We start from the raw sequence: 16,120 nt of genomic DNA on the forward strand, positions 1-16,120 counted from the left end.
GGCAGCATTCTGGCTGTATTTCTTCTAAGACAGATTTATTTATTCTTCTTGCCTTCCATTGTACTTTCAGTATTCTTCTCCAGCACCATAACTCAAACACATCAGTTCTTCTGTAGTCGTCCTTATTCATTGCCCAACTTTCACATGCTATTGAAAAGACCATGGATTGGGTCACGTGCACCTTAGTCCTCAAACTGAAATCTTTGATCTTTAATACTTTAAAGAGGTCTTGTGCAGATTTGCCTAGTAAAATATGCCATTTGATTTCCTGACTGCTGCTTCCATGAGTGTTGATGGTTGATCCGAACAAAATGAAGTCTATGACAACTTCAGTCTTTTCTCCATTTATCATAATGTTATTTACTGGCTCAGCTGTGTGGATTTTTGTTTTCTTTATCTTGAGGTATAATCCATATTGAAAACTATATTGTACAATATATGAAGCAGGTCAAACCTTCCAGTCTTGCACAACAAAAGTATTTAAGTCTTTTTGTATAATCTCACCTGCCTTTTGTTGATAGCAACTTCATGCCCTGTGCAGACCTTAAATGAAAAGCAAGGTCTACAGAGACACAGGAATTGATCAAGGCGTAGCTTCTTGCTAACAATTTCATATACACAATCTTGTTTTAGCCTCTCAATAGCTTTGTAGTGAGGTTGAGTATAGCCTTCTTTATTAAAAGTTTTTATTGTGAATTGAGTGAAGACTCACAGGGCAGATTATCAGTTTTATATTAAACAAAACATGCTTAGTTTCATTGCAATGATTACAGTTCCCTCCGTGTACCATCAGTTAGCAGTTTTTATTTCTATTCTTTTTCTTTTTTTTTTTTTTTATGCACACATACAAAACAAAAAATATGTATTTCTCTTAAAGCCAGTCTCCTTCCCACAGGCACACAGCCTTTCTCAGTCCATGGGCCTAGAGTCCTCAGCTACTCTATCTTTCTAAGCTATTGCCTCTGCCGCTGTCTCTTGTCACCACTTTTCTGGTTAGGATATCATGTTCCATTCATGCTCTTCCCTACTTATGACCCTAGGGTTCCCTGTCCCTGAAATGAAAGATTAACTACTCCCCCTTTTAGTTATAAGGAGCTCTGATAGCGTAGTGGTTACAAGATAGGTTGCCAACCTCAATGTCAGCAGTTCAAAACTACCAGCAGTTCCACAGAAGAAAGATGAGGCTTTCTGCCTCCCGTAAAGATTTGCAGCCTCAGAAACCCTGTGCAGGGTCACTATGAGTTGGAACTGACTCCACAGCACACAACAACAAGAACAACTTTTAGTTATACATTTATATTTACAGTTGTAACAATCACAATTAGTTTTGATAACAGTTACTCACAGCTGACTCCTAAAATCTTACTGCTGTCACCCCCCATCTGAGTATAATATGCTTCATTTTGTTGAATGAAAATTGAACACCGGAAAACATGTCTAACTAGAGAATTTGTCCCAAATCAGGTGGAATGGAACTAGAATGAGAGCCCAGATCACCATTTCCTACCTAAAGCCTCTTAATGTAAAACTTTCTTCAAACTTTAAAATATTCAAGGAAGAAATACACTACCCGATGAACGTTGTTTTTATTGCTGGTTGCCATCATGTCAATTCCAACTCTTGATGATACCACATATGCAAAGTAGAAGAACACTCCATCGTGTTTTCAAGGCTGTGACCTATCTTACAAGGTAGCTCTGGGCACCACCAACCTTTTAGTTCGTATCCAAGTGCTTATCTATTTACACCACCCAGGGACTCCTACCATCAAAATTGTTGTCTATATACACTTGTACTCCTTTTAAAAAAACAATAGATTATAAGAACTATGGGATGGAAAAAATTCAGCTTAGATTATAGAATTGGTTTGTGAGCAATGAGGAAATGATAGGAAATCAATGAGATAGGACACATCGTATTTGCATTTTGACAGGGCTTATGGCACTGTGGATTAATGAGCCAGGCTGCAAAGCCATTTGAACTGCAAGGTTGGCAATTCAAGCTCACCAGCTGTTCCTCGGAAACCTTATCCAGGGTCGCTATGGGTCAGAACCGACTCGATGGCACTTAACAATAACATTGACAAGTAAGGGAGCACCAACGTATAGCTGGAGATACTGGGTGGCCCGATTTTTGAGGTGGCACCAATCCAGGTGGACAAGCTGATGCATTGGAAAGAAGAATCCAAACGTTAAGGGAAATTGAAAGGCTGGAGCCGAGAAGATAAAATTTAATAGGGAATCGTTGTAAAATTTCCTATGCAAGTTGTAAAAATTAATCCATTACACATATAATGAGCATTGTGGCCTCGTTAGTGTGTAAGAACGAATATCTAAAAACGACAAATGCTTTCACTTGACACTGTCATTTAATAGAGGACAGACAATATAATATCACTGGTTTTTCATTGATGAGAGTTTTATGTAGGGAATTATCAAGAAAATTATGCCACAGCAGGACTGGTTGACAAAATTAGAAAATTTAACCTGAAAGAGAAAAAGCTGAGGTTCAGGGAAGGTATATGGAAATATTGGGAGTCCTGGTGTGGAACTGTGGATTAATGCGCTGGACTGCAAAGTCGGCTCACCAGCCACTCCTTGGAAACCCTACACAGGGTCACTATGAATCAGAACCTACTCGACGGCACCTAACAACTTAACAATAAGTGGTTCCAGAAAGAATCATTATACATTGTTTTAGTTGATACAGTGTCACTTCCAAGTCATGGTGTACGTAGATGTAACAGAACCAAATGCTGTCTGGTCATATGGTATCCTCACAATTGTTGGCATGTTGAAGCCTATTTTTGCAACTATTGTATCATTCCATATCGTTGAGGATTTTCCTCATTTTGCTGATCCTTTACCTTAGCAGACAGTGTCCCTTTTTAGCCATTGGTCTTTCCTGATGGCATGTCTAGATGAAGTCTTTCCAATCTTGTTTCTAAGAAGCACTCTCATTTTATGTCTTTTTAGAGTGATTGATGAGAAATAAAGAGAAAGGATCTGTTGTCTGCTGATAGGTGTAGGATAGATTTGACCAAAATTATCATGGCATTCAAGCCTATAGAACACCGAAACCTAAGAAAAACACCGACTAGCTATAAACATCAACAAAAAATGCAGGTAGAGCTTGTCAGCATTTGAGGGAGTCTCTGTTCTCATTTTTGAACATTGCAGTGAGTTAATAAATAGTATCATGAAGTCATAGGGTATGAAAACATGACAAGTGAGCTATGATAATTGATTTCAAGAAAAGAAAATTAACAGTGGTAATGGGCAAAGTGAAGGATCCTTGTGGGGACTAAAGACATTTGAATCAGAGTCACCCTCAAAATGTGAACTTAATAAAAAATGTTTGCTCCTTGTTATTTTTTTTTCTCTTATTAGAGTATTGTACTAGCCAGTGCTCAGCTGTCACAAGGAGCTAATTAATCTTAAGCTTCTGGCATTTAATATATATATATTTACTTTTTAAGTGTTAAATCATTCAGGAAGACAAGAAACTCATCATAATATTTACTTTGTCTTTGCAGATAAATATAAAGCTATGAGCGAGGAAATTAAACACTGTTTTGCTCTTTGCTTCACCATGTGGGTGGGTTGAATGGGACCTGTTTCATTTCCCAGATTGCCTCCATCTGTGCACACAATCAGGACCCCACTTTGAGGTTACCAAGGGAGACAGGCATGGTCCACTTGAAGATGTGGGCTTCAGTACACGGTGGTGGTTTCCTCCATGCAGCGATCACTGTGGCTGCTCACATACCTCAAAAATAGCACACTGTTCCCCCACAAGAAAATGATTTCATTTAAATGTCAACCCCAAAATAATTAGATGAAATGCTCCTAGATATGTGGGGTTTCTTTTGTTGCTGTTGTTTGTTTGTTTTTACTATGGAGCCAAACTGAGTCCATTTCCAGAGAGTTCTGTTTATGGAACAGTGTAGTTAACATTGGGACTTGAAATAGAGAAATGAAAGGAATAAGGAGAAAAAAGAAAGGTTTTTGTGTTCTCAGAAAGAAAACATTCATTTTGTCGGACAAAATGGGTGAAAAGACTAAATTATAGTCTAAGGGAAATGAGACTTTTAATACAATGCCATCAAAAAAGAAGACATATTCTCTTCTATATCATTTTTAGGTGGTATTTCTTTCATCAGGAGGGACAACCAGGTCTTGATTATGTTTTGTGAGAAAGAAACTAAGGTTTTATAAACGAGTTTGAAATTCATAACTGTGTCAAGACAGTGTGGTATGCTCTTTATCATTGGACCCAACTCAGCAACTCATAGCTCTATAACATTGTTTTTAAGTGAATTACCATGTCATAATTTTTTTTTTTAATTCTGATACTTCGGTAACAAAAAGAGGAACAGGATTTGTACTTCATAAATTATTTACTTTCAAAATGTGAATTTTCTGACTACTGAAAATAAAATTGGGTTTTCTTAACATGACAAATAAATGTTATGTTGTTAGATGTTATCAAGTTGGTTCTAACTCTTAGTGACTCTGTAAACAACAGGGAAAAAAACAAACCACTCCCTGGTCCTGTGACATCCTTTCACTCATTGCTAGCTTTGACCCCATCATTGCAGCAGCTGCCAATGTGGCAGTCCATCTCATTGAGAAAGATATTTCTCTTTTTCTATGCCCTTCTACTTGACCTGGCATGATAACGAGTCCAAAATATATCCTTGCTTCTGGCTTTATTTCTTCCAACACAGATGTATTCATTCTTCTGGAAGTCCATGGTGTAGTTTGCCAACACCATAATTCAAAGACCTCAGTTCTTAATCTCCCTTATTCACTGTTCAGCGTTCACATGCATATGTTATTGTTGTTAGGTACCATGCAGTCAGTTCTGACTTCTAGCAACCCTATGCAGAACAGAATAAAACACTGCCTGGTCCTGTGCTATCCTCAGAGTTGTTGCTATATTTGAGTCCATTGTTGCTGCCACTGTGTCGATCCGTCACATTGGTGGTCTTCCTTTTTTTCACTGACCCTCCACTTTAATAAGCATAATGTCTTTCTCTAGGGTCCTGACAATGTGTCCAAAGTACAAGAGATGAAGCCTCGACATCCTCATTCTGCTAAAGAGCACTCTGGCTGCACTTCATCCAAGACAGTTGGGGTTTATTTTGCCTTCCATAATATTTTCAATATTCTTCTTCAATTCCATATTTCAAATGAGTCAATTCAAATGATCTTTCTTTGGTCCTCCTTAGTCATTGTACAACTTTCATGTGCAGATGAGGCAATTGAAAATACCTTGGCTTGGGTCAGGCACACCCTGGTCCTCAAACTGAGATCCTTGCTGTTTTAACACTTTAAAGAGGTCTCTTGCCATGTGTGATTTCTTGACTATTGCTTCCATGAGTGTTGATTGTATATCCAGGTAAAATGAAGTCTTTGACACTTTTTTGATCTTTTCTCCATTTATCATGATATTATTTATTGCCCAGTTATGAGGAATTTTGTTTTATGTAGTCGATAGGATTGCTATGGTTCGGAATTGACTACAGCGCCTAACAACGATGTAAAGAAACATCAGTAAGTTCTCTTCTCTTTCAGTAAGTAACATTGTGTCATCTGCTATGAAAGTTTGTTAATCAGTCTTCCTCTAATCCTGATGCTCAGTTCGTTTTCAAATTCTTCTTGAATTCTCTGCTTAGCATACAGATTGAAGACGTATGGTAAAGGGGTACAATCAGTACATAGACCAACCATTTCTTCTTGGTCTCTGTACAGATTTTTCATGAGCATTAAGTAAGTGATCCGGATAATCATTCTTCACAATGATATCCATAGTGTTTTATGATCCACACAGTTGGAAGCCTTTGCGTACTCAATAAAGCACAATTAAATGTCTTTCTGATATTAATTTCTGCTTTCAGCTAAAATTGATCTGACATCAGGAATGATATCTGTCCCTTTGTGTTCTCTTCTGAATCCAACTTTAATTTCTGGCTGTTCCCTGTCAATGTACTGCTGCAGTCATGTTTTAATTGTTTTCAGGAAAACTTTATTTGCATGTGATACTAATATTGTTAAATGATTTCCACATTCCATTGGGTCATCTTTCTTTGGAATGAACATAAATATGGATCTCTTCCAATCAGTTAGCCAGGTCGCTGTCTTGCAAACTTCTTGACACAGATAAGTGAGTACCTTCAGTGTTGCATCATTTGAAACATTTCAGTTTGTATTCTGTCAGTTCCTGGATCCTTGTTTTTCATCAAGGCTTTCAGTGTAGCCTGAACTTCTTCCCTCAGTACCATCAGTTCTTGATGGTATGCTACCTCTTGGAATGGTTGAGCATTAGCCAATTGTTTTTGGTACAGTGACTCTGTATATGCCTTCCATCTTCTTTTGCCCATGTTGTTGTTAAGTACTGTCAAGTTGGTTCCAACTCATAGTAACCCTGTATAGGGCTTCTGAGGAGCTGTTGGTGGGTTTAAACCTCTGACCTTGTGGTTAGAATTCAGTGCTTATCTTACAGCATTACACCAGGACCCCATTTTGCCCATTGTTGTTCTTGTTAGATGCCATCGAGTCAGTACCAATGCATAGCGACCTTATGCACAGCAGAACGAAACACTGCCCGATCCTGGGCCAACCTCACTATGTTTGCCCATGGTGGTGGTGGTGGTTGTGTGCCGTGGAGTCGGTTTCGACTCATAGTGACCCTGTACAAGGTTTCCGAGGCTGTAAATCTTTACGGGAGCAGAACGCCTCATCTTTCTCCTGCAGAACAGCTGGTAGTTTCGAACTGCTGACCTTGCGGTTCGTAGCCCGATTCGTAACCACTATGCTACCCATAGAATCCTTCAATGTTGCAAGTCAATGCTTGATTTTTGTTGTTATTGTTATTTCAGCTTGAGAAATGCGGAACATGTTTTTGCTTTTTGATTTCAAACTCAAGGTTTTTACACATTTCATTAGAATACTTTGTCTTCTCTAGCTGCCCTTTGACATTTCCTGTTGAGCTCTTTTATGTCCCAATCTCTTTCAGTTGTCTTTTTGTTCTGTACATTCATTATTAAGTTTCAGATCTCTTCTGATACCCATTTTGGTCTTTTCTTTCTTTCCTGTCTTTTGTTACCTTGTATTTTATTCATGTATGATGTTTTGGATGTCATCCCACAATTCCTCTGGTTTTGGGTCACTAGTGTCTAATACAGCAATTCTGTTCTTGAGATGGTCTCTAGAAATGGGTGGGATGTAGTCAGGAATAGGTTTAATTTCTCTTGGAGTTGTTCTAATTTTCTTCAGCTTTAACCTGCATTTGCATATGAGCAATTAATGGTCTGTTCCACTCTCTGTCCCTGGTCTTGTTTTGACTGATGATATTGAGCTTCTCCATCTTCTCTTCCAATTATTTTGTTGTTGCTATTGTTAAGTACTGTCAAATTGGTTCCAACCAATAGTGGCCCTTTATAGGGTTTCTGAGGAGCAGTTGGTGAGCTTGAGCCACCAACCTTATGGTTCAAACTGACTTTGCAGTCCAGCACATTAACCCACAGTGCCACACTCCTCTCTTCCCAGTGTTGTTGCTATTATGTGTCGTCGAGTTGGTTCCAACACATAGTGACCCTATGTAGGGTTTCAAAGGAGTGGCTGATGAACTGCCAACCTTGTGCTTAAAATCGACTTTGCAGACCAGAGAATTAACCCACAGCACCATACTAGAACTCTCTTCCCACAGATGTAGTCTATTTCATTCCTTTGTAGTCCATTTGGTAAGGTCCATGTGTATAGTTGCCTTTTATGTTGTTGAAAAAGAAGGTATTTTCAATGTCATTGGTCTTGCAAAATTCTATCTTGTGTTCACTAGCATCATTTCTCTCACCAAGGTCATATTTTCCAACTACTGATCCTTCTTCTGTGTTTCCAACTTTTGCATTCCAATCCCCAATAATTATCAATACATCTTATTTGCTTGTTTGATCAATTTGAAACTGAAGAAGTTGGTAGAATTCTTAAGTTGCATTATCACTGGATTTTATGGTTGATGCTTAAATTTGTATAATGGTGATATTAACTGATCTTCCTTATAGGTGTATGGAGGTTATCCTGTGAAAAGCAGCATTGTACTTCAAGACAGTTCTTCAAAAGCTCTTTTTAATGGTGAATGTGTCCATTCCTCTTGAATTTATCAATCCCTATATAATAGACCATATGATCGTCTGATTCAAAATGGCCAATACCAGTCTATCTCAGTTCTCTAATGCCTAAGATATTGATCTTTATATGTTCCATTTCATATTTATCAACTTCCAATTTTCCTAGATTCATACTTAGTACAGTTTACATTCTGCTTATGAATGGATGTTTCCAACTGCTTCTTCTCATTTTGAGTTGTACCCCACTAGCAAATGAAGGTCCCTAAAGCTTTTCTTCATCCTCATCATTAAGGTCAACTAGACTTTGAGGAGGCAACTCTTCCCCATTAATATTTTGAGTGTCTTCCAACCTGAGGGACCCATCTTCTGGTACTATATCAGAAAATGCTCTGCTGATATTCATGCGGTTCAGTGGAAAATCATTTAGAAGTGCCTTCCATCTTCCTAGTCTTAGTAAGGAAGCTCTGCTAAAACTATCTACCATAGATAACAGTTGCTGATATTTAAAATACTGGTGGAGTAACTTCCAGCTTCACAGCAACACGCAAGCCACCACTGTATAATATGCAAATGAGACAATTGAAAATAAATAAACATGTCAAACCAGTCATTATACAGTAGATTCTGGCTCCTAGTGATACTCTAGAACACAGAAAAACTGCCTCAGAGGATATGCAAGGTTCTTATGTTACAGAAGCATTTGCCACATCTTGGTCCTCCAGAGTAACAGGTGGGTTTGTATTATTGATCTTATACTTAGCACATAAGTACTTAACTCCCTGAGGTCATTTGAAAATAAATAGGTTGTAATAAAACCACTAATAGATTTCTGATCATTTTTATAGTCCCAGGATTTTTGATATTGCCTTTTAAGAGCAATTTAAAGAAGAAAGAAAAAGATATGCAAGCCCCCATGAGGAAAAAGGGAGTTCATAAAATTCTAAGTCATTAGTAGTGATATGGGTAGAAGATTACTTTTAGAAATGGCTGGTATCATATGACATTCTAGACTAGTTGTCTTAATTGCCAAAGTGTATGTTAATGAGTCACTTGTCATGTACTAATATGAACTTTCTTTCCTCAGATGCGAAGAGTTTGGCTGAAATGCTCATGAGGTAAGAACAAGCCTAGGATTCCAGTTTTCATGTCTAAAAATATAATGTCATGCTTACTTTGATGATTTCTTTATTATTATTATTTTTAACTATGACAGTCTGAAATTGATAACACGTTTTCTTTTGACATACCATTTCCATTCTATATACAAAGATCCATATAACACTTTATTGGACACACAGGTTTCTAATAAGATACTTTTATATATGTCATATGTATTTGCCTATTGACTGGACTCAATCAATAGAATGTTTCCTAGTAACCTGGCAACAAAGACGCACATTATGGTAAGTAGCTTTGATTTTGCTGTAAACCAAATACGATCTTTGAGTCTGAACCTTCTTCAGAACAGAGTTAGGTGTAATTCTCACTTCCCATACGGGAGATCAAAGTTTGATTCCTGACCAGTGTACTTGATGTACAGCTATGCCCAATGTACTTTATGTCAGCTTGTATATTGCTATGATGCTGAACAGGTTTTATTGGAGATTTCAGACTAAGAAGGGACTAGGAAGAAAGGCTTTGTGATCTGCTTCTGAAAATCCTGTAGATCGCTGTGGTTGATTGCATTGTGCGTAGGCTCACCATGAGTTAACAGATAACTCAAGGGATTCCTGGTGTGGTGCTGAGGGCTAATGCATCAGACTGCAAAGTAATTTGAACTGCAAGGTTGGTGGTTCAAGCTCACCAGCTGCTCCTTGGAACCCCTATACAAGGGTTAGAATCAACTTGACAGCACTTAACAACAACAACAACAAGGTGGCTAACAAGAAATAGGTTATCTTTGAGAGCCATCCTTCTTCCTATCAGAGATAGCCAAGTTAAAAGAAAAGCATACCAAGAAGTAAATGTGTTCTACACTGTGCTGTTAAAGGCAACTGGATATGTAAGATAGGGCCTTCCTTGCCTCAACTCCCAGGATAATTTGCATGTCCACTTATCTTCAGCACAGGCTAACCTCCACTTCAATTATCTATTCCCTTCAGGTCTTGGAGACCATAGTCTAGTTATTTCATCATTGTGTTGGGAGTATCCAGCACTGTAGTTGTGCCATTTATGATTGATGAGTAGATGAGTGAATAAATGTTATTGAATAAAAGTGAATATTCACAATAATTTCACTGTTCAAAACATAGAAGTCAAAAGGGTATCCTTCAGAATTTTAAGTGTCTACAGAGTTTGTGATAGCAAAAGTGTGAGGGAAATGGCATATTCCTTCAGTGCCCCAAAACTTGGTCTCCCAACAAGTCCTCTTCCTTCAAATACCGTTTCTTCTTTCAGATAGATAACCCATTTTGATCAACATCCTCCCTGGATAAATGTCTAAATGCTCTGACATTAATCACTTATTTTTATTTTTTAATGGATAGGTTACATCACTAGATACTTGCATTTTGAACCCTTTATACATACAAGGGGACTTCACAAAGTTTGTGGAAGAATTCCATTATCTTTTCATTCTATTCGTCCTCAGACTTTTTGAATCCCCTTCATATATGTTGACTATTTGAAAAGTGAAAAAATAAATCAGAGACTAGGAAGCAGGTAAGGAAAATATCAGGGACCCTACTAGTATGAGAGAGGAAAAAGTTGGAACTTTGCCCACCCCCATTCCACTCAAAGTTGGCTTTTACTTCTTCATCTTTCTCATAAAATGCATATAAAATTAGTACTTCTTTATTATTTACAAAAAGCCCATATCTCATATCTCTAACATCTTGGAGGTCAAATACCATTGACCCACGGATGCCATTTCCCAAAAACATGTTTGCTTGGCCATACAGAACGTTAACACCAATAATTACTAATTTAAATAGTTGGAATCAAGAATACTTCTGGAATGTTTGGTGTGAGCAATTAGATGAACCTCAGTGCTGAGATTCAGAAGACAGAGACATGGTGTGGATTTTTTTGTTGGTTGTTCTTGGGAGGTTGTTAATGGAAAGAATAGACCTCTTCTGACCAGGTTGAATTTGAGATGTGTTTTAGGCATCCAGTGAAGGAATGTATCAGATAGATAACTGGGAGCAAGAGTCTGGAGCTCAGGGGATAGACAAGGATATCCAAATGCCATGTAAAAACATCCCTTCAATAATGGGTGTTTAATCATGTTGACTCAAATTTGCATAATAAGATTATGAATGTCTACATGGAATGCCTTCACTGCCTTTACCTGTTAATGTCTGTACTTATTGACTAAGCAAGTACTTAGACATTTGTGTGATCCCATCTAAGACAGGCATCTGAGTACATGTGCAGTTGTGTTGAGTAACTCTTCTGATAAAACATCCAGAAAAATGAGCCAGAGTCCCTCAATTTGTAATAACTGACCTACCTAGTAAAGTGAATTTCCTAATGCCAACTTAAAAAAATATGACTTAGTGAATAACATCTAAACATCAAGAGATTTCTCATAGATGGGCAATTTAGACATTGGATACCCAAAATGGGGGGGGAGGGGGAGGGAATGACCTACTACAAAGGCAAGAAGTGACTGGCTTACAAGCTTTCAAGAGGGGACCTAGAGCCAGAGGGCATGGAGGAAGGCAAAATCTCCAGTGAGTACTATCCAGTCTGTCTAGGCGGAGCTGATGAAATGAAACGCAGATGGGTCACTTGTGATACAATAGTGAATAATTGTTATCACGACTGATTGTGAAGGTTGGAAATGTAAAGGTAGACGTTTTATAGCAAGGAAGGGAGTGATTAACTCTCCAGTCTAGGAGCGGAGGTCTCTAGGACCATCAAGGAGAAGAGCCAAGAGCAGGACCCTACCCAGAGAAGCAGTGAGGACCAACAGAGGCAGAGACGATGATGTGGAGTGATGAAGCTGCTGGGGACTTTGGATACAGAGAGGGAAAGGGACTGTGTGCTGAAGACTGGGGGGAGGGGAAGGGGAGTGTAGGGGGCGGGTTTGTAGGGTATACCCTTTGGTCGGTTGATGATGCATGGAGGGGATTGGAACCATGGCAATGAAACGATATATGATAGAATGAATGTAAAACTAAAGTTTTCTCATGTAAACTATCATATAATTCACAATAAAACATTTAAAAAAACAACAACAACATGAAAATATCCTCAAGAAGAAAAAACAAAAATAAGAGATTTCTTATAAAATGTTGACTTTCTCACTTTTTGAGAGAATTGTGCCACAGTGGACACAATCTAGATGGTGTGGTTCCCCTTTAGACTGGTTATGCCTTTTCCTCACCCCAGTGATCCTCTTTCCACCACCCCTATCTCCACCCCAGCCAACTTTACTAATTTGAAATTCCACCCTGACTTTTGTAAACCTCACTGAAAGCTTCTGGAACCCATGCTTTCTTTCAGGTGTGGAATTCTTCAACACTTAATCTGCTCCCTTCTACTATGTGTGACTACACTCCTCTAACCATTCCCAAACCATAAATCTTGTCTCTGCCCAAAGGTCTTTTAACCATGGTCTGTGTTTCATAATATGTTCTGTGTTCATTTAGTTGACTTTCAGTATTAGCTTCTCCAGTGACCTAGAATTCATCTCTACTTCTTATTAGCCACAAAGCAAGACATTAGAAAGCATCCTCTTCGTTAATAGAACAATCACTGTGGTTGAAAGACCACCTGTTGATAAGAGCAAGAATTAATAATGGTGTTCTCAGTTGTCAGTTGCCAACATAAAATTAGGAACATTAAAACCAGTAATTACTACCACTTAAGAGAGTTAAGGTAGTTTTCCTTCAAAGAGTCTAAGTAATTGAAAATGAGAATTTCCAAGTTCTTCTATGAGGTGGAGTTTTAGAGGATTAATTTAGAAAAGGAATGTTTTTAATCATGAAGGGTTTTTTCAGTCTCAGTGTGGTAGGTTAACAGGCCAAGCATCAAACTGCTTCACCTACCCGGTCTGTTTAAGGCCAACCACTTTCCAGATGTGGGCCAAGACATCTAAGCAGATGATGTCCATTGGTACAGAGTAGGATGGGAATTGCTGTCTCTGATCTTTGCTACTGTTTTCTCTAGAAAGCTAAGGACTAAGCAGGCTGAGCTAAGGAAGACAATGAGGAACATAGCTCATTTTCAAAGCTGATTGATAGTTTTACAATCTTGGACAAATGATTTTATGCTTCTGTCTTGCTTTCCTCACCCAAAGGTGAAAGGGTTAAATTACACAGACATTCAAAGTTGTTTCCAACTTTCTCACAGTGCAACCTAGGTGATTGTAATATTTAATTGCCCACCACATTCTCGTAAGAAATTAAAGGGTCTCTGGTAGCGTAGTGGTTACAAATCGGGCTGCAAACCGCAAGATCACCAGTTTGAAACTACCAGCTGTTCCGCAGGAGAAAGGTGAGTCTTTCTCCTCCCATAAAGATTTACAACCTCAGAAACCCTGTCGCTGTGCGTCAGAACCGACTCCACAGCCCATAACCACCACCACTACCACGTTCCAAATAGAAGCATCTGAGTATTACAGGAGATTAGCTGTCACAGGACCAAATAGGCAGATGCAACTATATGTCAGATTCAGGAAACAGTGGGCTTCCAGGTGACCTCCTCAAGGTACCATCTCTCATGACTAAACTTCATGCTTCCAGACACTCTTCCATTTCCTCAGGGAAATCATCTCAGAAAAGTGTGTCTTTACCCATCACACCCAGATAGAATCGATTTTCTTTTCATATTTGTTGTTGGGTGCTGTTAACTTGACTCTGACTCACAGAGATCTCATGTGACAGAGAAGACCTGCCCCATAGGATTTCCTTGAGGAGAGAAAATCATGTTTCTCCGGTGGAACCTCTGGGTGAATTTGAAACACCAACCTTTGAGTTCCCAACCAAGTTCTTAACAGTTGCACCTGAAGTTTTCTTTTTCATTCACTTGCCATGGAGTTGATATCAACTCACAGTGATGCTGTATAGCATTTCCAAGATGTAAATCTTTACGGGAACAGAAAGCTTCATCTCTTTCCACCTTTATATGTTTTAAGCAAGAATAATTTTTAAAATACAAACCTTCTAAGAAGTGGGACTGACTTGCTGAAAGGTATTAACCAACACAGATTTAATATTCTAAACTCAGTATTAGTAAGAGAGCTAGTTGTAACTAAAACAAAATTAAAATTAAGAGTTTAAATTAATTGAGTAGTTTCTGAAGTTAATAGTTTCAGGAAGTAGCATATGATCAAGAACCAATGGTACTGAAGAAAGAATTCAAGTTGCAATGAACGTATTGATGATAAAACAAGGATCCAGGAAGTAACAAAATACCAGTTGATATATTTTACCAAACAGATACAATGCTGGAAGTGCTCACTCATAAGTGCCCACAAAAATTTGGAAGACAACTATTTGATCAATCAACTGGAAGAGCTCCATATATGTACCTTTTCCCAAAAAAGGTGATCCAGCAGAATGTAAAAGTTATCAAAGAACAGCATTAATGTCACACAAAAGTAAACTTTTCTGAAGATAATTTTTAAATTATTGCAACAGTGATAAATAGGGAACTGCCAGAAATTCATAGAACTTGGCCGAAACAAAAATACCAGAAAGATGTTTACCTGTGTTTTATTGACTATCCAAAGTTATTCGACTGTGTAGATCATAACAAATTAGGGATAACGTTGCAGAGAATGGGAATCCAGAACAGTTAATTGTTCTCAGGTGGAAGAGGCAGTCATAGACCAAGCAAATACTGTATGGTTTAAAATCAAGAAAGGTGTACTTCAGAGATATATCCTTTCAGTATACTTATTCAGTCTGTATGCTGAGCAAATAATTCAAGAAGCTGATCTATATACAGAAGAACGTTGTCTCGGAACTGGAAGAAGACTCATTAACAACCTGTAATATGCAGATGACATAACTTTTCTTGCTGAAAGTAAACAGGACGTGAAGCATTTACTTATGAAGATCAAAAACTATACCCTTCAGTATGTGTTACACCATAACATAAAGAAAACAAAAATCTTCATAACTGGGCCAATAAGTAGCATCTTAATAAATGGAGAAAACATTGACATTGTCAAAGATTTCATTTAGTTAGATATACAATAAATGCCCATGGAAGCAACAGTCAAGACATCATCAACAACGGACAAAGCTACTGCAAAGGACATTTTTTTTAAAGTGTTAAATAGCAAAGATGCTACCTTGAAGACAAAGACCCATGCCATGGTATTTTTGGTACATGTAAAAGCTGGACAAAGAATCAGAAAAAAACAAAAGATTTGATGCCATTGAATTATGGTATTGGTGAAGAATATTAAATATTCCATGGACTGTCCAAAGAATGAAAAAAATGTGTCTTGGAAGAAGTACAGTCAGAAGATTCCTTAGAAGGGAAGACAGCAAGAGTTAGCCTCACGTTGTCAGAAGGGATCAGTCCCTGGAGAAGTACATCATGCTTGGTAATGTAGAGGGTCAGTGAAAGAGGAAAATCCTCAGTGAGATAGATTGACAGAGTAGCTGGAACATGGGCTAAAGCCTAGCAGTGATTGTGATGACAGACCAGGATCAGGCAGTGTTTCTTTCCATTGTACAGAGCATCTCGATGAGCCAGAACTGACTCAATGGCACCTTGCAACAACAATATCGTTTTATACATGTATTAAAAAAGAAAAACCATAGAATTATAATAATATATGCTCCTGGCAGCAACAGCATATAATCAAGCCCTACAGTTATAGTTAGCTACTTAAGAATGATTTGTATCATATTAAGGTACAGGTAGGGTTGTACAGACTTCTTTATTAACTTTTCCCCATGACTTGCAAGGAAATAGTAAGATTTTAAATACTGATAGTGACTGCAAGTACTTTATTGGCTGAGCTGGGAGATATCATCCGCTATTAAATTCTCTCTCAGAGTCCTGGTGTGACACTGAACTGCAAGG

The 16,120-nt window shown here is 38.1% G+C and overlaps 1 protein-coding gene across 1 annotated transcript in view; it reads left to right on the forward strand.

The window, feature by feature from the left end:
• DSCAM (Down syndrome cell adhesion molecule) overlaps positions 1-16,120 on the forward strand; it is an 888,132-nt gene that overhangs the window by 796,122 nt on the left and 75,890 nt on the right. Inside the window, exon 32 of the mRNA XM_006870860.1 lies at positions 9,216-9,246. Within this exon, the coding sequence (XP_006870922.1) occupies positions 9,216-9,246 (31 nt within the window). The remainder of the gene's footprint in view (positions 1-9,215; positions 9,247-16,120) is intronic.

Source organism: Chrysochloris asiatica, unplaced genomic scaffold, assembly GCF_000296735.1.
Source record: "Chrysochloris asiatica unplaced genomic scaffold, ChrAsi1.0 scaffold00154, whole genome shotgun sequence".
NCBI classification, from domain to species: domain Eukaryota; kingdom Metazoa; phylum Chordata; class Mammalia; order Afrosoricida; family Chrysochloridae; genus Chrysochloris; species Chrysochloris asiatica.